Source organism: Emydura macquarii, unplaced genomic scaffold (genome assembly GCF_026122565.2).
Source record: "Emydura macquarii macquarii isolate MOO-44397 ecotype Brisbane River unplaced genomic scaffold, CSIRO-AGI_Emac_v2 contig_3390, whole genome shotgun sequence".
Taxonomy (NCBI): domain Eukaryota; kingdom Metazoa; phylum Chordata; order Testudines; family Chelidae; genus Emydura; species Emydura macquarii.
In genome coordinates this window covers 8,417,432-8,442,951 of record NW_027133527.1, presented here as the reverse complement: position 1 = coordinate 8,442,951, position 25,520 = coordinate 8,417,432, and the positions used below count along the sequence as shown (strand labels likewise).

The window sequence follows — 25,520 nt, the reverse complement described above, 5'->3', positions numbered from 1 at the left end:
CACCTTGCTGTACAGAAACAAACAAACAAAAGATGCACATTTACAGGCTTTAAATATGAAGACATTCCAGTTCCAGACACTTTATGCAACACAGCCTGAAAAACTATGTCTCCACTCTGTCAGCCTGTCCGTTGTTTGATATTCATGCAACCAAACTGCTCACAGGGCTTGAGCTGCAAAACCACGCTAATTTCTTTCATAAGGAGCAGGACTGAATGCCAGCTCCATATACAGCAGAGATACTGGCAAGGACCAAGGAGTCCCAAACCCAGCCTTTCCAACGATATAACCCAACAGATCCCTGAAGCCTAGGGTGGGAACTGGGCTGGTGAGTCACATGAATATTAGCTTATGTGATGTTTTGCCTGAAAACACATACCAACTAGATGAGTTGAAATACAGTACGTGCTTTTCAGTATCATAAGAATGACCACATTGGATCAGACCAATGACCTATCTAGTCCAGCATTCTGGTGTGACGTTCCCCTCTGAAAGCTGGACTGATGTGTAGCTGTGTCACCCCAATCCCTCACTCCTAGAACCCGACTAGTACTTGCTTTGTTGTGTGAACACCCCACTCCTAGGTCAGCCCATGCACAGATTCCTGCAAGCCACCGTCTTTTACCTTAGTGAGCGAGTGCTTCTGGCCAGCCACTTAAGGGATTATGCAATAGAATGGCCCAGCAAACACCCCCAGTCCCAGATGCAACCCTAGGAACTTCCGCCTTACAGAGTTCAGTGCTGCACACTGGACTCTGCAAGCTCATCATTGGTTAGTCCATCAATTTATCAAATAAATTGATATGCACCAGCTCTGTCCCTCCAAATGAAGTCTCTACGCACACCCAACCACAAGTGCTGCTTTAGATAAAACAAACATACGTTTATTAAGTACAGAAAGATTGTAAATGATTATAAGCCAGAGGAATATAAATCAGATTTGATCAGGAAGAAATACAAGCAAATCACATTTTAAACTAAGCTTAATACTTTCAGTAGCTTCCCAAAGTTAGATAATGCTCACCACAGGCTGGTTGGTCGGCCTCCAACTAGGCTTCCCCTGTGGGCAGCTTGGATGTTGCCTTGTAGATGGATTACACAAGACAGCTCCAGAGACCAAAATGCCTCTTAATAGATTCCCCTGGCCACCCCCTGGGGTCAGGTGACCGGCAATGTCCGGCCTGGCTGTCTCCACTTGAATCAAATGAGCATCACCTTATCAGATGCTCAGGCCAGTCCATTGTTTCTGGAACAGCATAGTTGTTTTATGCATGCCTCAGTGAGGCCTGAATTACCTCTGCTTTTAGTATTTGCCCAGATCTATTCAAGCCATGTGAGACACACATTTGGGAATATTACATAGCAGAGTTTCATAACCATACACATGACATTGTAAGAAACATATTACATAACAATAATGTTCAGCATGTCATGAGTATTCCAAAAATACCTTCCATGGCATACTTTGCAATAAACAATACACAGTTACACTATGAGGGTGAACATGAATGATACACAATCACACCGTAAGGGTGTACATGGGGTGCATTGTGTCACACCTGGCTTCCAACAGTAGCCAATGCCATGTGCTTCAGAGGGAATGAATAAAACAGGACAATTACTGACTGATCCAATCTCTGCGTCTGGCAGTTGGAGGTTTAGGGACACCTGGAGCATGGGATTGCATCTCTGACCATCTTGGCTAATAGCCATTGATGGACCTACCCTCCATGAACTTATCTAACTCTTTTTTCGAACCCTGTTATAGTCCTGGCCTTCACAACATTCTCTGGCAACAAGTTCCACAGGTTGACTGTGCATTGTGTGAAGAAATACTTCCTTTTGTTTGTTTTAAACCTGCTGTCTATGAATTTAATTTGGTGACTCTTAGTTCTTGTGTTATGTGAGGAGGTAAACTCTTCCCTATTCACTTTCTCCGCACCAGTCATGATTTTATAGAAATCGATCATGTTCCCCTGAGTCGTCTCTTTTCCAGGCTGAAAAGTCCCAGTCTTATTAATCTCTCCTCATACAAAAGCTGTTCCATGTCCCTAATCACTTTTGTTGCCCTTCTCTGTACCTTTTTCAATTCCAATATAGCTTTTTTGAGATGGGGCAACCAGACCTGATTGCAGTTTTCAAGATGTGGGTGTTCCATGGATTTATATAGAGGCAATACGATATTTTCTGTCTTATTTTCTATCCCTTTCCTAATGATTCCCAACATACTGGTAGCTTTTTTGACTGCGGCTGCACATTGAGTGGATGTTTTCAGAGAACTTTCCACAATGACTACAAGATCTCTTTCTTGAGTGGTAACAGCTAATTTAGACCCCATCATTTCATATGTATATTTGGCATTATGTTTTCCAATGTGCAGTACTTTGCATTTAACAACATTGAATTTCATCTGCCATTGTGTTGTCCAGTCACCCAGTTTTGTGAGAGCCCTTTGTAACTCTTCCCACTCTGTTTTGGACTTAACTATCCTGAGTAGTTTTATATCATCTGCAAATTTTGCCATCTCACTGTTTACCCCTTTTTCCAGATCATTTATGAATATGTTGAACAGCGCTGGTCTCAGTACAGACCCCTGGGGGACACCACGATTTACCTATCCCCATTCTGAAAACCGACCATTTATTCCTACCCTCTGTTTCCTAACTTTTACCCAGTTACTGATCCAGGAGAGGACCTTCCCTCTTATCCCATGACAGCTTACTTTGCGTAAGAGCCACCAAAGGGCACATGTGATCCCAGTCTGGATTCAGCTATCGGAGTCATTTCCACTCTATATCCTGGACATGTATAGTTGAGCTTTTTGGGCATATACCATTTAAAAATGTCTGATCTCAGTTATACTGATAGAGGTATGGAGTAACTCCACTGACATCAACAGAGTTATTGCAGACTCACAATAAGGGAACAGATCAGAAAGTAACTCTCATGAATCTAGTTACTTAGGGCCAGAGGATGCTGGCCTTGGATACAGATACAGGAGCCTTCTGTAAAAGGGTGGGTTCTCCCTTTAAGGGCTACAGATCTGGGACCAACCAACCTTAGTAACTAGCTAGGCACACCTGAGCAGGGATCAGGTGATTCCCCTATGAGAGCAGCAGGAAACTGCAGGGAAAGAAGGGGGGCAAGGGGCTGTTCAGGAAACCAAGTGCCGAGAATGAGAAAGGTTCCTTCAGGGAAGATTCTGAGACCAGGCATGTTGCCCCAGGTCAGAAGGGCTGGGAATAGCTTACTAAAGCAAGGAAGACCCTGAGACACCAGAGGAGTTTGGGGGCCTGCAGAGAGACATTGAACAGTGACCAGCTCCAGGAAGGAGGGCTTGGGACTCCCTGCCCACAGGAGAGAGAGACGCTGACCTGGGGTTATGGCCTGGAAGGGCAATGTGTGTTAGGACTAACCAAACTGGATAAAAAAGGAGAGCGTTTTCATTACTTTTGGGCTCTGATCTGGAGTTTTTGAGGAGTCCATAAAAGGACATTGAGGCTGGGTGCTGCAAAGCAACCTCTGGCCATGAGGGAGCTACACCTTCCCTTCTCACATCACCCACGCTGGGGCCAGCCATAATTGCACTTCCTGCATTCTCCTGAAAAGTAGCTAATGAAAAGCTGTGCAAAGGTGTCCTTGAAAGTCAGCCACCTCCTGCTTTAACTTGCACTTTCTTCCAGTTCCTCGGCATGTGATTCGCCTTACGTACCACCTCGGCATGTGATTCAGCTTACGTACCACCTCTGAATGTGATTCAGCTCTGAATCTGATTCATTCTGGTGCTCTCACGCATTAGGTCAATTCGGCCTGTTTTTATGAAAAGTGACATTTTTGATCCCTCATCCTGAATGGAGGAAGAATCAAAAGAACAGTTTCTTAAACAGGAGCTGTTCATAAAGAGGCCACCCAGTGGCAAATGGGCTGAGTTCGGGGGCTCTGAAGTTTGATTTCTTTCTAAGGATGGTTTAGATACAGTAGTGTTGTGGTTCAGTAATTTTTCTGATAAATTAACTGCACGGCCACTTCCCATGCTCACTATTCTGTAATTGCACTTCACATTCTTCTGCATTTACAGACATCCTCAAATGGTCATATGACATACCAGAAGAGGATGGCATGTTACTGCTGCTCTCTTATATCCCTTCATCTGCACAGTCAGTCATTTTTTGTCTCCTTTATGGTCCTCCCAGTCTTCCCTTGAGAGCTAGAATCTAAAGACCACAGCAACTTTTTCTCTCCCACAGTGTCTTCATGTTCACCGTCACTACAAGGTTCATTAAAGCCAATTATCCAAGGGCTGTCACTGCTGTTTCGTGTGAGACCCTGTCCTGAACCCAGACCAAAGGCAAAGCTTGTGGTAACACCTGAACCAATGCTATATAAAGTCTGACATGTACAGTCCTCTATGTCCAGATCAGACTCACAGTCAGTGATAGCTGTAAGTGTTTCTTTGAAGTTGTTGTGTAAAAGGTCAATAAAGGGTTTATAAGGTGACTCAGAAACAGCCTCACTGTTATTGTCACAGTGCGCATTATTGTGTTTAAGAGCAATATCAAAAGGCTGGTAACTAGATGGGTTAGATACAGTGGTGCAGGACATCAAAGCTGCTTTTTCTGGAATGTTTTGACACGTTATTTGCTTGTCTATTTCTTTCTTTGGCAGGAAAAATGAAATTTTGCCGTGTCCATGGGAAGAAAAACATGGAAAGTCTATGTTTTCTGAACAGATGTGGTAAAAACCAGGCTCCGTATAATCAGTCCTGTGGTTGGTGTAACATCTCTGATCACCAAGGGGTCGATGGGCTTGTTCTTCTCTGCAGGGAAGTATTTGATTCTCTGGAAACTCTGCTAAGGACAGTGATGAGCTCGGGTTTTCCAAACACTGCGTCAGACTATTGCTAACCACGGGCTGACACACAAAGCTGTCAAAACTCTTATATCCTGGGCTACAAGACCCTGTGGACTGAGATATGAGGCTGTCAAAGCTCTTATATCCTGGGCTACAAGACCCTGTGGACTGAGATATGAGGCTGTCAAAGCTCTTATATCCTGGGCTACAAGACCCTGTGGACTGAAACACAAGGCTGCTGAAGCTCTGATATGCTGGACTATTTATTCCGTCTTTGATGATCTCAGAAGTAGGAGCATTTGGTGATTTTTTAATCAGGAGCCACAAGTCATGCTGAGTTTCAGAACTGCAAAGAAGGTGGCTTTGATGCAACATGGCTGGAGGATTCTTCGCCTCGGGAGAAGCAGCGTCTGTGTTACAACTTTGATAACCAGATTCAAAAGAGTCTTCTGATTGCACTGACTTTGTACTAGTTGCACTACAATTGTAGTCCTCTTGAGAGGCGTTAGTGGAAAAGGAGCAAGCATGTGAAGTATCACGTGACTGTGGATCCTGGACTACATTTTCTTGTGGTGTTTGCTGTGATGAATTTTCTGATTCACAGTTCTCAAAAGTTTTATGCTCTTCTGTGATGAAGTCTGGGATTTCAGTGTCATGGACATTGGTTTCACATTTTAGTAGCTCAATAAACATGTTTGCTAGTGCATCATTGTGTTGGGTGTTTTCTATTAAATTAGCACTGTTCCCAAAAGGCTGGAACATGATGATCTCATCCTGGCTGTCCTCGTGGCTCTCAGTTTCAGTGTTTGTTGAATACCCACAGACTTCAAGAGAACCTTCGACCAAAATGGTCTCTGGAATTAAAACAGTCTCATACTCTTCTGGGGACCACTTTCCACATTTATTCAGGCAACTGCAGGGTTTCTCACCACTTGTGATGTTATCTTTCCCTTTCAAGGTTTGGCCTTGAGCATATTTCGCAAGACAGTTCTTACAGCTTCTGCTTTTGGGAATCAAAAGGAAGGCACAATTAATGTTAATTTGATAGCAAAATATTTTATTCTGTAAACCGGAGAAATTTTCTTTATTTTACTTACAGTTGGTTTTCCACGTGACTCCGTTTCACGTCATGGAAAGGTGCCTTAATTTTATCAATGGAGAGCATTTTCCTCCAGACTGAAAACTAACACAGGCATAAAACAGATTTAGGGCATGCTTGAATCAAACTAGATATTCCCCTGCATCACAGTCAGCATCAGAACATATTATATCTTCCATTTTTTAAACAAATAGGAAATATATATATTTATTTAATCTTTAAATCACATACCTGAGCTGCCTTGACATTCTTTACAACCAGATGGCTCTTTGCTGGATTTGGGATTTGATCCCACCATTCTCTCTTAACTCTGCAAAGCAAGAATTGTTGCTTACTCTTAGGGCTTGTTCACACTTACCCGGAAATTCGGCAGCAGTTACGCAAACTACACAGAGTAGTTTGTGTAACTGACATCGACTGCTCAGCTTCCCTTCTGCACGCTGTTCACATTGCGCTGAGCCAACGGGAACAGCATTCCCGTTGACTCAGCACTACGCTAGTTGAGGGGGTGGACTTATTCAGTCGCCTCCCTCATCGATTGAGCGGGTCTCCCTGACCGCTCAATCCATCATGAAAGATCAATCTGGCGGCGGCAAACATAGTGTAAACATAGCTTTAGCTGCATTTGGCCTCAGTTCCCCAGTCTCACCTCCCCTGCTCTCTCTGCTTAAGCCAGTCTGTGTGCTCCAGCCTCAGGAAGTGCTTATTCTGTGTATGTCCAGGAGAGACCGTGCTTTTCAGCAAAGCTAGTGTAAACATTCATGCATATATTAATGATTAACTGGCCTGAGCACCATCCTGTGGTCAGATTATTATTTGAAATTGTGAGACAATGGGAAAATCTATTAATGTGACCCAACTCCAGTAAATTATTCCTCAAAAATAAAATACTTCAATAAGATATAACCATCACTATTGAGATACTCGCATAGCTGGGGACCCAAAGATGACTGACTCTCCTCTGACAAGGTGGATACTTTATAAAGATGAGGTGGCTGTCTCTATTAATGTTTTAATATTATATTAGCTGCATTTGCTGTCTTCAAAATCTATGAGCCAAATTCTGAGGATTTTACATTGAAGTCAATGGGAGTTTAGCCTGAGCATGGACTGAGTAAAATCTGAGTAAGGACCTCAGATACAGCCCTTAAAAATGTATATTAGCCTTTCAACAGTGGATCTCCAGGTGCTTTACAAACACTCATTAATTAAACCTCAAAAGGCTCCTTTGAAGTTCTGGTACTATTATACAGATGGTTTAGTACAGCAAAGTGCTGTAAAGAGATTAGATTATGCGACTGGTTCAGAGAGGTGGTGTTAAGGTTAATTAAGTCATATTTGTAAAGAGTTTGCTTGTAAATCTTCAGAAAAAAGGTGCTTCATAATTACAAAGTATGAGGTTACTACACGACTGTACAGGCCATTAAACTATATAAAGCCTAATATCTGTGCTAACGGCTGCTCTATAAACCTTGTGCAGTATGATACGTACTTGACAAAGCAGAAGTAACTGATTAAAATCAGAGCTGTGATCAACATGCAGGATATGATTACCACCATCTGCAGACTGTCTTCTAAAGTTTCTCCATAATCTATTGAACAAATATATATTCAGAAATAAAAGCATAGTCAATAAGAATCCATGTTAGTGATCTGCTGTGCCTTGAAATAATGCCACTGAAGGGTTTAAAGTAAAGCCCATATATGTATCAGAATGTGCATGGGTATCTACAACTATGGTATGAAGGGCATTCTCAAGACTGGTGGGAGTAGTAAAGTTGATTACTGGGTGGTTGTTGCCCTTTTGGTAATATGCTTTTTGTTCTCTTTGGAGCCTTTGGGCATCGGTCTATATTACAATAAACACAAGTCTGAGGATGACGATGATTGTATTAGCAGCCCTTGGAGTCACTGGCTCTCTCTCTCTAATTTGCACGAGAAAGGCAGAAGAAATATTGGGATGTACACCATGTACGTTAGAATCCTGTAAGTCTGAGTTGCCACTGTTACTGATACTTACCATTGTACAATTCAACTGCATTGCTCCATTCACTCCAGTTGCTGGAATAGTCTGGATATTTGCACCGGAGCCTTACAAGATAGTCAGACCCTCGCCTCAACTGCCTTGCAAGAATTTCAAAGCTTGTCGTCTGGGAGTAAAGCAGTTTTACATAACTCTGAATAAAAAGTGAAGTAACACACTTAGGTTCTGTATGGAATATACATTTAGTTTCTCAGCGTTAGGTGTGACATTCAGTTTCTATGAATGTAGTTTACTGATTTCACTGCTGTAACCATCTCATTAATACCTGCTGATAAACCAAAGGCTCAGGATATATTTGAAGAGAAATAAACTCCTTTGCTGCACAGTTTCATGTGGATTCAATCTATTTTTGGCACACAATTTTAAAAAAATCAGGAATAATCTAAATAAAACACAGAATCTGGCTGATTTATTCTGAGAATCAGCCTATTACTGTTGAACTTTAGTATGTTGAGTTTGCTGTTAAATGTTTGAGTTTAATGAAATATCAATTCAGTGGTCTCCAGGGCTCAAACTAGGACAGTATGCAGTAGTACTGTGTCCTGGCACCTCTCCAGAGCTGCTATCCTGTCCTACAGAGAGCATGGGCTTGTCTGCATGGGACATTAGCACATGGCAAGCCAGGGTGTGAATCTCCACCTCATTAGCTTGCCATGGAGTAATGTTTTGAGCACACAAAAGGTTCCAGGGGAGCTGAGCCTGAGGAGCCCAGCAGAGCCTATAGGTAGATTCAAGCCCATCAAGGGTCTCAAGCCCCATGGAGCTCTGAGAGCAAGAATCATCCTATTCTGAATCTCAGCACAATCTACTGTGAGAGGCATTTCAATATGATGACTCAACTGGGGAGAGCTTACTTTGAGGGTGAAGATGGGACGAGCACCGCCCTTTTATTTCCCAGTTCCACGCCTGGTGGTGCCACTGAAGCAATGTTACCTGTGGCCATAGTGCTAGCTGCCCCGTATGCATGAATGATGTGGGAATAGTACTCACCAGTCCCACCACTATTATTAACCAACTGGTTGAAAGCGCCTCAAGATTTTCTGAAGGACTTTTTATACCCTGGCTAGCAGTTCAAGGGAGCGAAGAAAAAGGCAGTTTCCTACCTCTTCTGGATTCTGCTTGTTCCAATATTTTACTTGGTAGTTTACTTCCTCTCCATGGAGCATGTCCCCTGCACAGTAGTTCTCGTTCCAGTGCAGGCTGAAGTTATCATTTTCATCCTTCTCAATGGTAAGATTTGTCGGGGGCCTTGGTTTAACTGTATTTTAAAAGAAACAATTTGGGGTGAGTAGTGTAAGGGGGGAACATTGACTCAGAGGAACAGGCAGAAAAAGTCTAGTCAGCCACAGGCCAGGCTATAGTTACAGATGTAGGCGGGACATACAGCTCTGTTTCCCTGTGCTCTGGCACAGGAATGTAAAAGCCAAAAGCAAAGAAGCTCCTAAATACTCTTTATTGAAATGGGATTTTTGAGTCAAGGGAATTAGTTGTAGGTCTCAGATACATGTTATCGCTGGCCTGCTCCCAACATGGAGAAAATGTAGAGGGGTGCTTCCTAGCTTGTGCTCTGAGGATGGGGATGGGTGTGTTGCTTGTGGCATTTTCTTGGCCAACCTCTCTCTGCTGCCTGTGCTCTGGGGATGGAGTCTCATGGCACAGATTCATACTCATCCGGCTAGTGAGCAACAATGCCATCAAAGAAGGGCCCAGATCACTTCTGCAGGTTAATCACCATACAGGTTTCTTAAAATACTTCTCCTTATATCTGAGGTGAGATAGAGTGCTCCATACAAACTATTTTAACACTAGGAAAGGGTGTGTGTGCGGATGCGTGTAACAGATATAGCTATAATGACTGTATCCTTGACAGATGAGAAACATTCGCTGTTTTACCAAAGAAAAGAGTTGCAATCTATCAAGAATTATTGCTAGAAAGCTCTGTTCAGCCCATTCGGACATTCAATGTGGTTAAACTGTCATGAGGTGTGTTTGGGGCCAAGAATCATGGCTAGGGTCCTTGGTCCTCTTCTCAGGAATGGGCCGTGACATCTCATTCCTAACTCCTGAATTCCATTAGCACACGAAGAACATACTGACTGCAGGTATGTTTCTCTCAGAGGGTAAGAAGATGTTGGTGAGGTAGTTAGCTGGGGATGTGGAATGGGATATATCAATGACAAATCTGTAACAAACTGTATCTCACCAATCTGTGCCAGCATTACAGTGTCATTCCACAGCAATGTCCCATTGGCCTGTAGTGCTAAATGATATGTGACGCCTGCTGTGAAATAGTTGGGCAGAATTATACAAGTGCAGCTGGAAGTGGAAGTCATGCTGTTGTCTTTTCCATTCTCAGGGACACACACGTTACTTCTGAAAAATATCAACATTGAGATGATGTTTACACAGTATTAAGCACTCAATTGATTCAAACTAAGCCCCATTCAGTGTCATGAATGAAGGCTCCTGGTGTGTAAACTGAATCTGAGATACACAAACTTAGTTCCCAGAAAGCATTTAGAAGAAAAGCCTCAGCTAATCTGTGTGAAAAACTCAGTGGAGAAAGCTGTGGCCTGCTCTGTAAAGGAGAAATTAACACAGAGACCACCCGTTCCTCATCCTTCTTCATCAGAGAGAGTATACTGGTGACAGAAGGCCTTTAAGCCTGGAAAAGAAGCAGGGGGCATCTAACCTGTTCAAAATGATGCCACTTGCATGTCTCTGGGGAGAAATTGTAACCAGTTGATGAGAGCAGACTGGAAATGGCTTCTGTTGTGGGTCTCTACACAATAGGGCCATAGAGGAATAAGGACTGGGCCCTGTGTACTTGTGCTATATGCAGAGGAGAGTGACTGGGCTCTGGGGGAGGAGTGGGCAATCCTTTCCCCCAGGCTGAAGACAGGGAATACAGCCCCTTCTAAGTCACTCAGCTCCTGCTCCCCACATGGCGCTACATGTCCAGTGCGGGTAGCTGCAGATCAATTGGCCCTGCCACTTCCCCAGTTCACACCTAACTACCCCTCTGCACTGTGGTGCAGGGAGACCAGCAGAGATGTGCTCCACTAAACACAGGGGGTGAGGACCCCCCAACATTATGCCCTTCCCCATGCAGCAGGACTACACTGATTCTGCTGTGCTCCAGACACCACCCCATGGCCATGGAGAGGAGGGGCAGGGCTGATGATAATTGCAGCATATTTAACATTTCAACAATGAACACAGAATGTGGCATTAAGTACTTACGATGTCAAAAAATATTCTGTCCTGTAATAGAGCTGGAATTCCTCGGAGCAGTTTGTTTGTGCATCCACCCTCCAGTGACAAACCAGCTCCCTGACATAGTCGGTGAAGCAGTCAAGCGCCTGTATGTGCCCTGCCACCATAACTAGGGAAAAACCAACACAACACTGAGCAATGATAGCACCAGGAGACTACATCAGACAAAACGAGGTTTTTTTCTCAGAAGTATAAAATTCTTCTTTTGAAAGAGAACTATTAAAATATCTTAAAGGGAGTGTGAAAGCTCAATTGTTTGACTTGTTCAGATTAAATGGGAAGAGATTCCACTAAATTTGGACCACTCTGGCGCCCACCTCTAAATTCCATGAGACAAAAAGAAAAGGCTGTACAATAAACATTTGGGTCAAAGACCCCAAAACAGTTCCTAGTTCACCTATTCTCAAGCTTCTAAACATTATAATTGGGAAATTAGTTTATCACAAGTTCTGTGTAAAGGTTGTTAAAATTTAATCAGAGAATAACAAAATCATAGATATTAGTAACAGAAAAGATTGGTTAGGCCACAGTGCAGTCTCCTAGGAATCAGAATAAGGTTACTGCCTACAAGGCATTTTCTAGTGTTTTGTCCAGTCTATTTTCAAATATCCCAAATAAGCAGGCTTCCCTCATTCCCTCAGACAGGCTTCTCCATAGCCTAAACGACTTCTCTATCTCAAGAAGTTTTCTCCTGAGATTTTATCCCTTAGTCCTAGTTATGCCCATTATTATTATTAATTTGTATTGTAGTAGGGTCAGGATTGGGGCCTTGTTATGCAGGGTGTGACACACAGTGAGTATGTGTATATTGCAATTAAACACCTGTGGCTGGACTGTGCCTGTTACTTGGGCTTGGGCTAAGGGGCTGTTTAATTGTCGTGCAGATGTTCAGGCTTGGGCTGGAACCTGGTCTCTGGGACCTTCCCTACACATAGGGTCCCAGAGCCCGGGCTGTAATCCGAGCCCAAACATCTACATGGCAGTTAAACAGCCCCTTAGCCTGAGCCCCGTGAACCTGAATTACCTGGCATGGGCCAGCTGCAGGTTTTTAACTGCAGTATAGACATACCCAGCAAGACCTGATCCTTGCTTCAAAGAATTTACAATCTACTTTGAAACAAGATGCCAAATGTGAGTATAACAAAGAAGAGAAGGGAAGTTGGTGGGACGGCATGTGTGACAATAAGCTCATATAGCTATAAAGGCTAACAATGTGCTCTGAAGTTCTGAAATGTGAACTTTTAAAAAAACAAATGCCAGTAAATATCACCCACTTTTACTGTCCTAGATAATTCCTCTCTCTTTCCGGTGCTTGACCCTTTTTGTAGACATTTATCACATTCCCCATCATCTCTTATACAAGCTATGTAGATCTAACTCTTCGAGTTCTTCTTTTCACGTTAGTCTCCTACACACTGCTAGTTATTTTTTATTCGGCTGTCAGAACTTTGCCAAATTTGTCAACATTTTTCTTTCTGGTAATGAGTTTCTCAGGATAGAGCCTCCTGGCAGTACTCCAGCTGAAGTCACACAAAAGTTAGACAGACAGACAATTCCTCCTCTGCTCCAGGACATGATGCTTCTGTATACGCAGCCCAAAACGATATTGGTTCTTTTGTTGATACCATATGACATTGCAAGTTGAAGATTAATTTGCTGGAAAGTCCCACCCCTTAGAGTTCTTTCAGCCACTCTTTCTTCCCAGGTTCCTCTCACTCATTCAGTGTCTGGGCTTGGATTAAAAGTTCCGAAGCTTATGCCCACAGAAATTTGTTAGTCTTTAAGGTGCTACAGGACTCTTGTTGTTTTGGGGCTTGGATTATTTCTCCAAAATGTCATCTTGTATTTTCTCCAAGATGAGTGTCACTTGGTAACTTCCTGCCCATGTTTCTTATCTCCCTTGGTTCCTCTGTATTATTTTTCTGGCGTGACGGGTATTTCCACCGACTCCCTATTTTGTATCATCTGAAAATTCCATGAACACACTCTTCACTCCCTCTTCAAGAGCATTAATGTAGATGTTAAATAAGACTGGATCTAACAGTGACCCTGTGGTGCTTCACTAGAAATTCGAGCCAACTAAGTACTTTGCTATTTATTATTGTCTGTTTATGGTCTTTCATCCTCATTAAAATCCACATATATTACAGCTGTGACTTTCACTTCCTCTTCTAAATGCCCAGTTTTCAAGCCAAGCAGTCCTTATTCACTTGAGTAATCCCACTTATTTTGGTTGGGACTCACTCATTTGACTAATACTATTAGCATGCGTATGATTTGAAGCTTCAGGAATAATTTTTTTAACTCTATAAAATAAGTAATCTAGTATATGTTTGGTAAGTTTTACTCTTTATAAACCCAATGCTTCTTCCTGCTGCTAATGGTTCTATTATCATCTAAATATCTAAAATCTGTTTTGCTTGTGTTTTATTTTACTGAGGATAGAAGTTAATTTTATAGGTAAATAATTGCCAGGCTCTTTCTTCTTTCCTTTTCTGAATATCAGTACCACATTTGCTTCCCTCCTATCTTCTGATATCTCCCCCCGTCCATGTTTTTTCAGAAACGATTATTAGTGGTGCAATATGTTAAGGAAAAATTTCCTTCAATACCCTACAATTCATATTACTAATTTGTATAGGTTTGCGATTTCAAAGTACTCTTTAACTACTCTTTATCCATTGTTATTTTTACAAGGTCTTTCTTTTTTTTTTTTTTTTGTTCAAACTTTTACTTATTTTTCCTCTTAAAGGCAGATTTTAAAAGAAGAGTTCAGTGTATCAGCCATTTTTGTATCAGCATTAACTTCACTCCCTCCTAATTTTTAATGGACTTACTTTCTACCTGGAGATGTAAAAAGCTCTCCATATTCTCATATGACACATTGATTAGCAGCATTAATTCATTTGACCTTTTACTTCCCTTATCTTTCCCCTACAATTCTTAACATACTCTGTATTTCATTTACTGTTTCCCTTTTCCATCTATAGTACAATATTTTTAAACCTCAAATATTTCAGAATTTCCTTTTGAAATTACATGCAGAACAAAATTTATTTTCAATTTGTATAGTTGAAAAGGGAAACTGAGATACTGAACTTTTTTTTATCTTCAATAAGAAAAATATAACAAAGAAGCTTGAAACATGCAATGCATAAGGAAGGAACAAACCTGTAAAACCAGACTTTGATAAAAAGTGGGTAAGAAATTTTTGGAAAATCTAAGCATATTCAAATCAGATATACACTTGTGTGGCTTGATTCGTCTCTCATTTAATTCTATTGTAAAATTCCCACTGATATCACTAGAAGTAGAACTGGGCCTGTGAGAAGTAAGGGAATTAGCTAATGCAATTTTTGTACAACAGACAGTTTTGTTTTGGTTTTTTTTTTGGTTTTTTTTTAAACCATAGACAACTGAGGAGTTAACAAAAGACTGCACCAAAAGAAAAATGTAGAACTGATTCTCAAAATAGTAAAGGAGGGATCATGGCAATCATCATCCTATAAATCTAACTTCTATTCCCATGGAAATATTGGAAAAGATATTAAGAAAAAAGTCCCCAAACGTCTCACACCCAATCCTCCTCCTATTAGATAAACTGTATTTCAGTAGAGACAGTTGCGGTCTCCAGAGGGTGACCAAAGAGTAATGAGCAGCACTGGGGGTTTAAGGTTAAATCTTGCCAGAAAAAACACTTATCTCTTAAAAAAGGACAGAATTAGTAGGCCAAAGGACCACAGGAGACATCACATATATGAAGCTCAATCATCTGTCCTTATGGCGGCACCAGAAGGGCAGGGCAGCAACAGAAACTCCGCTAGATTTACTCCACAGAGTTTACAGGGAATTTTCCCCTCATGTAGTGGGATTGGAAAGAGATCACAGCCTCATTGCCTGTAGAGGAGGAGAAGGGAACTCCTTCGTAATCTGAAGCATCTGTGCTGAAGGCTGCCCTTTGGCATTGGTCTGCTGGTTCCCCCTCCTCCCTGTCAGCATGGCTTTCTAAACAGCCATTTGCTGTTGGCTGAGTCTCTGTATGCCGGGCAGTGGCAGTCATGAAGGGACCCACCAGAAGTTTAATACTCTGTCCCTTCTGAGCAGATATCCATGGGGATATCCTTGGGCCAGGAGGGGACAGGGCTGCAGAGAATGAAGACTACATACAGCAATGTGAGCACTACGAAGAAGGCAGATAGATTAGATTAGAAAGCAAGCAGCAATAATAGGGGAGCAGAAAGACAGTCTTCCCAAACATGTTTCTGCTCTTTATAAATTCTTGAGTTTTTTTCTTCGCACATTGAAAATGTTAGTGGAAAAATATACAAGACCTGAGACGATATTATAACATATAAATATTGTTGATATTTCCAATCAGAGATTTTATAATGGATTCTGAACTGATGGTAAAAATTGCGGCTTGCTAATTGTTCCTACTCATTTTAATAAGTGTTGTTGATAAATTACTTTTAAATGAATTAAGTTATAGCATTAGCAAACGTACTGTGATGTGTTGCACATGAAAAGAAAAGGGTCCACAAGGAAAGCACTACAGCCTTCAGGCTGTCAGCCATCGTTAGCCTTGGTCAGTTTCTGTTGAAGAAGCTGTGCTGAGATCCTGCCAATAGAAAATATTAAAAACTTAGATTAGTGTACAAACTCGTCAAAGGACACGGTTCTTTCTACCCTTCCCTCTCTATATTGACCCCAGTATCAGATGTTAGTACATCCAGTGTGATCTAAATTCCTGGAAGCTTTGCCATGGAATAAAGGGAACAATTAAGGCAGATAAGGATATTACAAAAGAGTTAAATGATTTATTTGCAGAAGTCTTCACCTCAGAGAATGTTGGAGAAATACCTACACCAGACCTATTTTTTACAGGTACTAAAGATGAGGCACTGCCTGAAATTGAGGTACCAAAAGAGGATGGAACAAACTGAAACATTTAAGAGCAACAAGTCACCAAGATTAGATGGTTCAACTCAGATTGCTGAAGGAATTTAAGACTGAACAGCTGATCTACTAACAAAATCATGCAATTTCTCGTTAAAGTCAGCTACTATCTCAGTGAACCAGAAGCTGGCAGATATCATACCAATCTTTTAAAAAAGGTGCTGGAAAGATCCTGGGAATTATAGACCACTGAGCCTTACTTCAGTACCAGGCAAATTTGTTAAAACTGTAATCTAGAATTATAAAGCACTATATGACCAAACTGTGATAGGGACAAACCAGCATAGCTTCTGAAAGGAAAATCGTGCCCCTTTAATATACTAGAATTCTCACAGAACATATCAAGAGCATAGTGGATAAAATAGAACTGATGACATAATATATTTGGACTTTCAAAAATCCTTCAACAAAATCCATTAGAAAGGAAATTAAGGAAACTTAGTGGCCATGTAGTGAAAGATACGGTCTTGGATAAGAAATAGCTAAGGCCTTGTCTTCAACAGAAAATTACAGAAAGTTAGAACACAACTTGGAGGAGTTGTGTGAACTAATACAGTGTTCACCCTGACTCTGCAGGCAGTGCAGACAGCGACAAGTCTTATTCAGCATTATGCCAGCTGATCACAAGCAAATATGTTGTGTATTTTGTGTCTTGCCCAGTTGCCATAGCAACGGGGTTAGGCTATTGGGGGCTAGCTCAGCCAGTTCTAGTTGGAGTTCAGTAAAGACTCTCTGGGAGTTTACATCTCTCTGTGTTCCTGTGCTGGTTTCTCTTTGAATACAAGTAATTTCCACAGATTGAAACATAAGGAAAGGACAGAAAGAAACCACTCTCCGCTCCCCCCATCCGCTGAGCCAGGCTGGGCCCACCCCTTGCACCAGTAGTGGAGGGAGGGGTGGAACAGAAAGTATGAGTCATGGCCTCCAACTCCCTTGAGGGAGAGCAAGGGAAGGAATCGGCTGCTGCCGCCTTGCTGCTGGCCCTGAACCAGGGACTGAGCTACACCAACCCCTGCCTCTGGAGGAATATCCAGGAGCTGCTGCCTGGCCAATACCCCAAGGATCTGCTAGCACTGCCGGCTGCTGAGTACCCCGAGGAGCCTGAGGGCCCATAAGAGACAAAGCCCTATGAAGAGGCAGGGGCAGGAAGTGGCCCAGGGAAGTCAGACATTAGTCCAATTGTGTTTGCTGAAGCCACGGTCAGCTTGTTTCAGCAGGATCCCTGCTGACCCAGTGGCAGCATTTCCCACCACTGTTACGGCCCTGGGCTGAGACCTGGTGGAGTAGGGTGGGCCAGGACCTCCTATGCCCTGCTGCCAACCCTACCCCTGGGTGGCAGCCTATCCCCCTTAAACTGGATGGCCTGTGTTAGTTTGTTGTCTGCCCAGCCAAGGAGAGCTGGGCCCCACACTGCTTTTTCTCTGCCCCGCCCAGAGGGCTTGGGCCTGGCTGTTGGCTGTCTGCCCCAGCCAGGGAGTGGGTTGTAACTTTTTACTATTGCTTGGCCCTGCCCAGAGGGCTGAGTCTGACCGTGTTGCTGCATGCCCAGCCAGAGGGCTGGCTACACACTGTTACTGGCACTAATTCACTGTTGACTGGCTCTCAGCCATTAGGTGGCATAGCCAGGCAGAGTGGCCTCCCTCTGACACAGACAGGGAGGAATCTTCCTCTGCTACATATGGTACTGTCTCCTGTCTGATAGAATACTGAACTAGAAGGTTGATTCGGCATTGCTTTTCCTATGTCTTGTATTTTCTTCCTGTGTGAAGCAGCTTCTCTGTTGACTATCACAAAGCCTATAGTTGGCAGTTTATTTCTGTTCATGTGCTTCTTTCCCTGTGATGTGCTAGTGAGAAGAGGACTTCTTTGAATATTTCCAAAAGTGGGAGAGATTTTCCTGTAGAGGATTTCTTTGACATTAAAGTAGAGGAGACCAGAGAACAATATGTGTAGCTGATGGGTCGGTATCCTCCCTTGCTCCCCTCACTACCAAAGCAAAATAATCCTTCTGTACCTTCATTGTGTGTGAGTTTCACCAACAGCACAAGAGAAGAGGAACTGGCTGCAAGAGCCACAATTCTGCTGGAGCGGAAACTCGTTAGGCTGTTGGCCTGGAAATACTTTTGCCTTTTATTTTTGGAAGTGTGCGTATATATGCAGTTACGCAGGCACTGGTCTGAGGCTGGCTGCAGCCATGTTCCTCCAAGCATTGCCTTTTCTCAAGTGTTGGGAAGGTTTGCAAGCTGAGTTGCTCCTACATTTCTTGTAAATTATGGAGACACACAAGACAGTGCAACAGATAGATATATCTACAAATACAAAAACCCAGTTACAATGAAATAGAGTGAAAGGACATTACTTGCTTAAATACATTTCAAAGGACTATCACGTCTCTTATAATGAAGCTTCACTCCACTAAAAGGCAGGTTCCACTGTGTATTCCCCTCCTTACCCCAAGCTATTGTAGTTTTGGAGCGATACAAAATGGTCACCATTTTTTTTAAATGGTATATATTTTTTCCACTCTCCTCATATAAAAAAAACAAACAAACCAGCGGAAATCTTTGCTCTGACTTTAAAGAAATCATCTTTCTGTAAAGTAAACATGGAAAATGTTAACCTTAAAGGTTAAGGCTTCAGAAAGTTATGAGGGATTGAGAATAAGGTGTTAGAATGTAAACTGTTAAGTAACCTTAACTAAGCAGTCGCTGCTGATCCCACTATAAAGTAAAATGCATTTCTATTTCTCTCACACGCACTACCTGAGAACTGCTGGAGTTATCAGCATTTGGGAACAGACAAAATATCACCGGCCAGAGAGTGACAACTATTTCCAAAAGGACACAACTGCCTTTGGATTTGACAGAATTTTCTGCACCTGAAAAATAAGAAAAAACTGCTCCAAAACATAAATTCATCCTTCCCTGTCTGGATTTCTCAAGAGGGGAAATGGTTGATTTCCAGTCAACTGCTGAGTAATAGTGCCTCGTGACCAGTGTTCCAAGAAACACTTACAAGATTTGGCAAAGAATTCCACATCACATAAGCATGTACGAATCAGCAGAGCCCAAAGCAAAAAAATCTCCCCACAAAAAAGATTTGTATGCTTTGGTGAAAATGGATGCAATGTATTGCTCAAAACAGCAAATAGTAATTTTTCTCTCTCTTTTAATAAAAGCAGTCGATTATTAAATGTAGCCCAAGAACTGGGAAGATTGTTAACATCTCAAAAGTTGTCCCACATGTATGCCCCAAAGTTTTTAATAACAACAAAAAATAAAATTAACTTAATACTTATAATTTATATCTTCCAAATGCTTTACATACCCTAACTTCACAACACCTTGATGAACACAAGTATTATCATTCCAATTTTATGAACGATGGAAATAAGGCACAAAGAGGTTAAGGGACTCGCCCAAGTCCACAGAGGAGATCAGTGTCAGAACTAGGAGTAGCATTTGGAATTTCCTGGGCCTGGGTTCTATGCTCATATCACTAGACCATTCCTCTCTCTTGAAAAAAAATGTGATGGCATTAACTTAATATAAGGCAAATCATCAATAATGTCCAGTCTGGATTTTTAAATAAATTACATGTATAAAGGCATCAATTTAATGTGCACTTAGCATGACTGTTACACATACTGGGTAATTGCACATATGTGTGACTAATTATGGTTATTTCCACCTAAGCTTGCCTAATTTACATTTGTGGTAATTGTGCATGTAAATGGTACATAACTTGTTTGGGACCGTTTCATTTTAAAGAACAATCTGTGTCACTCTTTAGACCTGATGTGTCTGTTGTAGTAAGAGCCTAAAATCAATTTAACAGTACTGAATGATAGATTAAAATCTCATTATATCAGTCATAGACTGGATGAATAAAGACCTTAAGAACCATAAGAACCAGCTCATGTATCCAAATCGGAAAACAAAAAAGTCAGAAAATAGATTTTATTGCATTGCTCTATTATTATATTTTGTTAAATACAACCCAAAATGGGAGACCTAGAAAGGGAATACAACTCACTGTTTTTTTGTTTTCTTATTTCTTGACATGGGATGGTGATTGCACAATGCAGATACAGGCTAGTGTCTGCAGGCCTCTTGGAAGAAGTGGGCTTTGGAAAGAATCTGACTAATGATAGGGAGGAAGCCTTGTACTCTGGGACAGTGATGTCATTTCTGGAACAGGGTGGTGTAGAAGGTCTAAAGGTGAAAGTGGAAGAAGATGAGTCTGGGGACACTGAGAGAATGAGGGGTGAATGTGTGTGCTCAGGAGCACTGTTCAGAGTGAAGGGGATTAATTAATTCTCTGTATTTTGTTATTTCTGTTATTTCCAGGGTCATTAATGTACATGACAACTCAAATGATCACAACCCAAAGCTCTCATGCTTGCAATATATAAAATAAACATAAAATGTTCTCTTAAACGCTTTCCCCCTTGTTTTGTCATCCCATTAATCCACCTTTGCGTTACTATTGCCTCTACTTGCTGTGGCTGCCTGGGGACTGAAGTCCACTTGCACAACATTAGTTGCATGATCAAGGCCTTTGATTGTAGGATCACAGAGCAGTGACCTTGTCTTATTTTATATCTGTTGTGCATATCTATCATTATGGTGATATATAAATAATAATAGTTCCCTCCTCATTTTAAGTTTGGCCACTGGCTAAGGAAGGCCTTTTACTTCAGACTGGTTGATTTTAAAGGCCCAAGACATTATTTTTATATGTTGTTTGTAAATGAACCATTCTTTCTGACAGCTTTAGTATCACTCTCCTCCTTGTCCAGCTGCCACCACTTTGGCTGTTCACAGCACATGACATTTTACATGCCTTAATTGCCAGTGTCCTAGTGCAAGATTACATAAAAAGAAGTGTGTCGCCAGTGGATTACAACTCATCAGCTCTCTAAATAAATAGGGGAAAAAAGCTTTTCATCAAAAGAGGGCAGGCACTTTCTCCTCAGTAAAATCTAAACTGGTCATTTTTGTTGTTGTTGTTTTATGTAAGGTATAATTAGGTTTGTGCATTCCAAGATGAGCTTTCACCAAGGGAAAGAGGAAAAAGCAAAGGGTGTCATGACATGTCATTTAGATCTGTGACCCATCCCCTAGCTTTCATAGTCTGCAAGCAACAAGGTATTTTCTCAGCTAGCCTAGGTCTGGAAGAAACTGCAAGTGTCTAGCAGTTGTCTTTATGTTATTTGTCTTTACTTTGTACCACCTATAAGAATTATAAAATCATTTCAGGGCCATGGCTGTAGAGTTCTAATGAGTGACAACTATCAGGATAACAGCAAATCTCATACATGATAACTATAGCAGGGCCCAGTGTAATCCATGACATCGTTGGACCAAATTCTGCAGCAAAAAACCCCTAAATTCTGCTGCAGTGTTCATTTATTGTACTTCCATGACATATCCTTCAGTCCTATCCTTCCCACACTCTAACATATACATGACTACAGCTCAAAGTTAAACATTCTCATTACACAGAAAAAATGTTGAATTTGGTGGTATCTTGGAAAAATGCTTTGACACTGGTAGACCAGGTGCCATCTTGCCAAGACTGTAGGCGTCAGCTAAGCACTGACAAATTCATAACTGGAAAGCAGACCAGCTCACCTGTATAAGACAGGTGTTACGCTTGTAAGTATGTGTGTAATATTCAGACTCTATAAAATGCTTGTAAGTTGCTGCGTGCATTAACCTTACTTGTAATGTCTGTTTCCTTTGCTATATGGTGATATGTTTTGCTTTATAACTGTAAAAATGTCTGCTCTGAACTTGTGATCTCAGGCATGAGGAGTGAGGACTATCAGAATTAAAGTGGGCCATTGTGAAACATCATGATTAAGGCTATGAGTTAGTCATGGATTCCGTAATTTTATGTGACCTCTGCAACTTCAGCCCTGGGAGGTTTGTGACTGGGAGGGTTGTGTCCTGGCTGTGACTTTTACTAAAAAATACCTGTGACAAAATCTTAGTCTTAATCATGATAAAAAAGACTTTGCTAATTGTCCCTACACAGGCTACGTACAGAAGGTCTCATCCCATCCATTTTAATTCTGGACGAGAGAAATAAAGATAGCTGACATGAAAATTTTTCATCTCTTTGCTGTTTGGATTCTACAGGCTGGAGCTAGGAAACAGAAGCAGAGATCCCCAGGGTCATTCTGCGTTAGCCCGAAAAGATATTCAGTGCTGACAGATTACTACAACTCTGTCACCTTTGGGAACCACAGACTTTAACTCGTGTGTGTGTTATTGTTACCTGTTTTAACCTATAAATAACCCTCTCATTTCTCTTTCTTAGTTAATAAATCCTTAGTTAACTATCGGATTGGCTACAAACATTGTCTTTGATGTGAGATCTGAGGTACAAATTGACCTGGGGTAAATGACTGGTCTTGAGACTGGAAGCAACCTGAATATTTTGTGATTTTTGAAGGAAAGCAACCATTTATCACAGAGTTATATTTGCCTGCTTGGTAAGATAGACTGGAATGCCCAACGGGACTTTCTGTGACTCCATGGTAAGATTGTTATAGTGTTTCAGGAGTTCACATTTGTTACTGGTGAAATCTGATTATAGAACATACAACCAATTGGGGTGTCTTCCCTGCTTTTTGACAATTTGCCTTGAGATTTACACTCAGGGTCATGAACCACTCCAGACTGCGTGACAAATGCTATATTCCATTTCTGCACAATCTCTGAGTCCAAAGGCTCCTGACTGAAATAACTAGGACAGCTCACTCCTCTCAGAGCCATTGTTGCCAGCTCTTTGCAGACTTAGACAGGCATCCATTCACACTTTTGAAGTTTCCTTCACAACCATAAGAGTTAGAAATGTAATCCTTTAAAAAGTGAAATCTGAGATTCTGGAAACAATTCTATAGCAAGAGGTGAATTCTACAACAAATTCCATGATTGCTGAATACTTGGGACCCAGGGTAGAATAGTCTATCTAATATAGGGGGACTTGCAGGTTGTATATCCATCAGGAGGTTTTCATGATGACATATCTTCTTGAATTTTCTGTTTTGACAAGGAATAGAAAAGATTTCAAGAGGTTTCTCTGGGTTAAATAACCACGAGGAAGAAAAATGGGTTTCTGCCAGCTGCAAAGTTTGTACTGACACGTGGTCTAGTCTCAAAACTTCCTTTTTAAATAGTTTAGTTCTGACAGAAGTTGAACATAAAGCTGAATTTCATTACCATCTGGGAGAGGTTTTCAGTGTTAAGACTATCTGAACCTTCCTTAGTCAGTCATTTAAAACTACACCACGTTTACACCTTTCATATTCTGATATATCTCCTGTTCTCAGATGTGATCACTGTTCTATAAGCTTCCAGGAAAGATAAGGGAACATTCAGTAAAAGTAACTGCAATTCTATTAATTCTTTCCTGTGCTGTTTGTATCCAATTCTAACAAGCGACTAACTCTAATGAAACCTTTTCCAAACAATTCCAGCTACAGCATATGGATCCAAGTTCTGATAAGAAAAACAAATATTATGACTCCTCCAATTACCAGCACGGGAAGGTTGAGCATTCAGTATGTAGGAGAGAAATTGAATAGATTTTTATGCTTTCAGCAAAGATAAATGTAAATACAAGTTAAGCCAGTAAAATATACAGTTCACAACACAACTCTCCTTAGCAAGTAATCAGATAAAGGTAAAAACTTTCTTCAGCTAAATATAAGAGAGGGAGAGACAGAGAGAGGTGGGGGTGGAACCTCTTTGGTATAACTTGCCTGATCCAATCTTCATTTTCAGGGCTGGAGAGTGAATTTTATCATCAGGTAACTTTGTCCCAAGCCAGTGAGTGGGAAGCGCTGTTCTACTCTGTTCTTCACTTTCACAGCAGGAACTGTACGAACTTGATTCTTTCAATGGGTAAACATTATGCACATTTCCTTATTACACAAACTCTCCTCAGCAGAGTGGAATTTGCATTCCCAGCCCACTCATTTACCTTTGGCAAACGCCTTCTTCTTGTACACGGTACAGTCCTACCCAACAGGGTTCTCAGCAACGACACCACAGAGCAAGCAGAAGGAAATAATTTGTGACTCAATGGAAACACCCACAGAGCAGGCAGCTTCCTTCTCTTTTATTCTCCTCCCCACGTGGGGTTCAGTTCTCGAGTTCTCGCCAATGCTATCATTCCTTCTTCCCTTCCTCTTCAGAAGCCTGGCCCTAGACAAGTTAGACACATTTTGTGATTTTAAACAGCAGGGCACAGGCCTGTGACATTTCATTTTCATTTAAAATCAGAGCCCTGAAAACTAACAGAATGGTGAGCAAAACTTATGTGACAACCTTACTTTTATAGATGTCAGACAGCTAAAACCCCATGCAACACTGCGATTTTCTGTGTACAATTTGGATATTTGGCTGTACTCAGCACTCTTCACATCAGGCATTGCAATTTCTGTTTATTCTTGCAGAATTAACATATCCTTATATTAAACAAATTCTGCATCTTGGCAGGGAGTTAGACGAGATGACCCTTGCAGTACCTTTTAACCCTATGGTTCTATTATTCTATAAATCAGAGACAGCACCTCCCCTTGTAAGCCTGTGTGTTCAGTGGTCTCTATAACATTCTCAGATAAGCCTTTTGGGGCTGAACTTTTTCATGCATGTTCTCAGCCTTGAGATATTATTTATTAGAAAGTCTGAAGAAAATCTGTGTTTGGCTCTAGACAGTTACAATACGACATTAGCTTCCCCTAGGACCTGATCTAAGGTCCATTGACTTAAACTACACCCTAACAATGGGATTTTCTTCAATGCAGAGTTAACTCAATTTACACCTTGAATATTGCCCCTAGTTCAAGTCCCATCTACACACAAACCTCTTACCTTGAGTGGAGTGGTATTTTTAACTCAAGTGGGCTGATCAGTCAGGGGTTATAGACTAAAGGTGAAGTGCTGGAGCTGCTCTAACACAACCACTCCTCAGTGTGGATGCAGGCTAGAGTCACTGAAGTGCCACTAATCCTTCAGTCCGTTTCTAGAATTCCCCCCATGTGCCCAGAAAGGCAAGTTCTCCCACAATTCACTGAGAAAGAATTCATAGAGCATTTCAACTGACTGTGGCGCTAGGAACCGTGGATGTGTGCCCAGAAGTGTTAGCGCCATACACGAGTAAGTACAGCGCCAATGTGGACACAACAGCTTGAGTGTCATTTTGCAGTGTGGCTGTTCTCACTTGAGCTAGGCTAACTCGAGAGGAGTGACTCAAGTGCAGATAATTGAACTGACTACA

At 41.6% G+C, this 25,520-nt stretch overlaps 1 protein-coding gene across 4 annotated transcripts; it reads right to left on the bottom strand.

Moving 5' to 3' along the window:
• Positions 1–868: 868 nt before the first annotated feature.
• On the bottom strand, positions 869–25,199 carry IL4R (interleukin 4 receptor). Of its 4 annotated transcripts, XM_067534237.1 has the most exons (11): positions 25,115–25,199; positions 24,001–24,445; positions 15,775–15,888; positions 11,238–11,379; positions 10,198–10,367; positions 9,098–9,252; positions 7,971–8,127; positions 7,443–7,542; positions 6,182–6,260; positions 5,949–6,034; positions 869–5,854 (listed from the first exon to the last, which is right to left on the bottom strand). In XM_067534237.1, the coding sequence occupies exons 3-11, from the start codon at positions 15,842–15,844 to the stop codon at positions 4,159–4,161; spliced, it is 2,655 nt and encodes an 884-aa protein (XP_067390338.1). In that variant the 5' UTR covers positions 15,845–15,888; positions 24,001–24,445; positions 25,115–25,199; the 3' UTR covers positions 869–4,158. The 4 variants fall into 4 exon arrangements, with proteins under 4 accessions (XP_067390338.1, XP_067390337.1, XP_067390341.1 ...); XM_067534236.1 differs by lacking the exon at positions 25,115–25,199 and having other exon boundaries at positions 24,001–24,540; XM_067534240.1 differs by lacking the exon at positions 25,115–25,199 and having other exon boundaries at positions 869–5,851; positions 24,001–24,540.
• Positions 25,200–25,520: the final 321 nt, after the last annotated feature.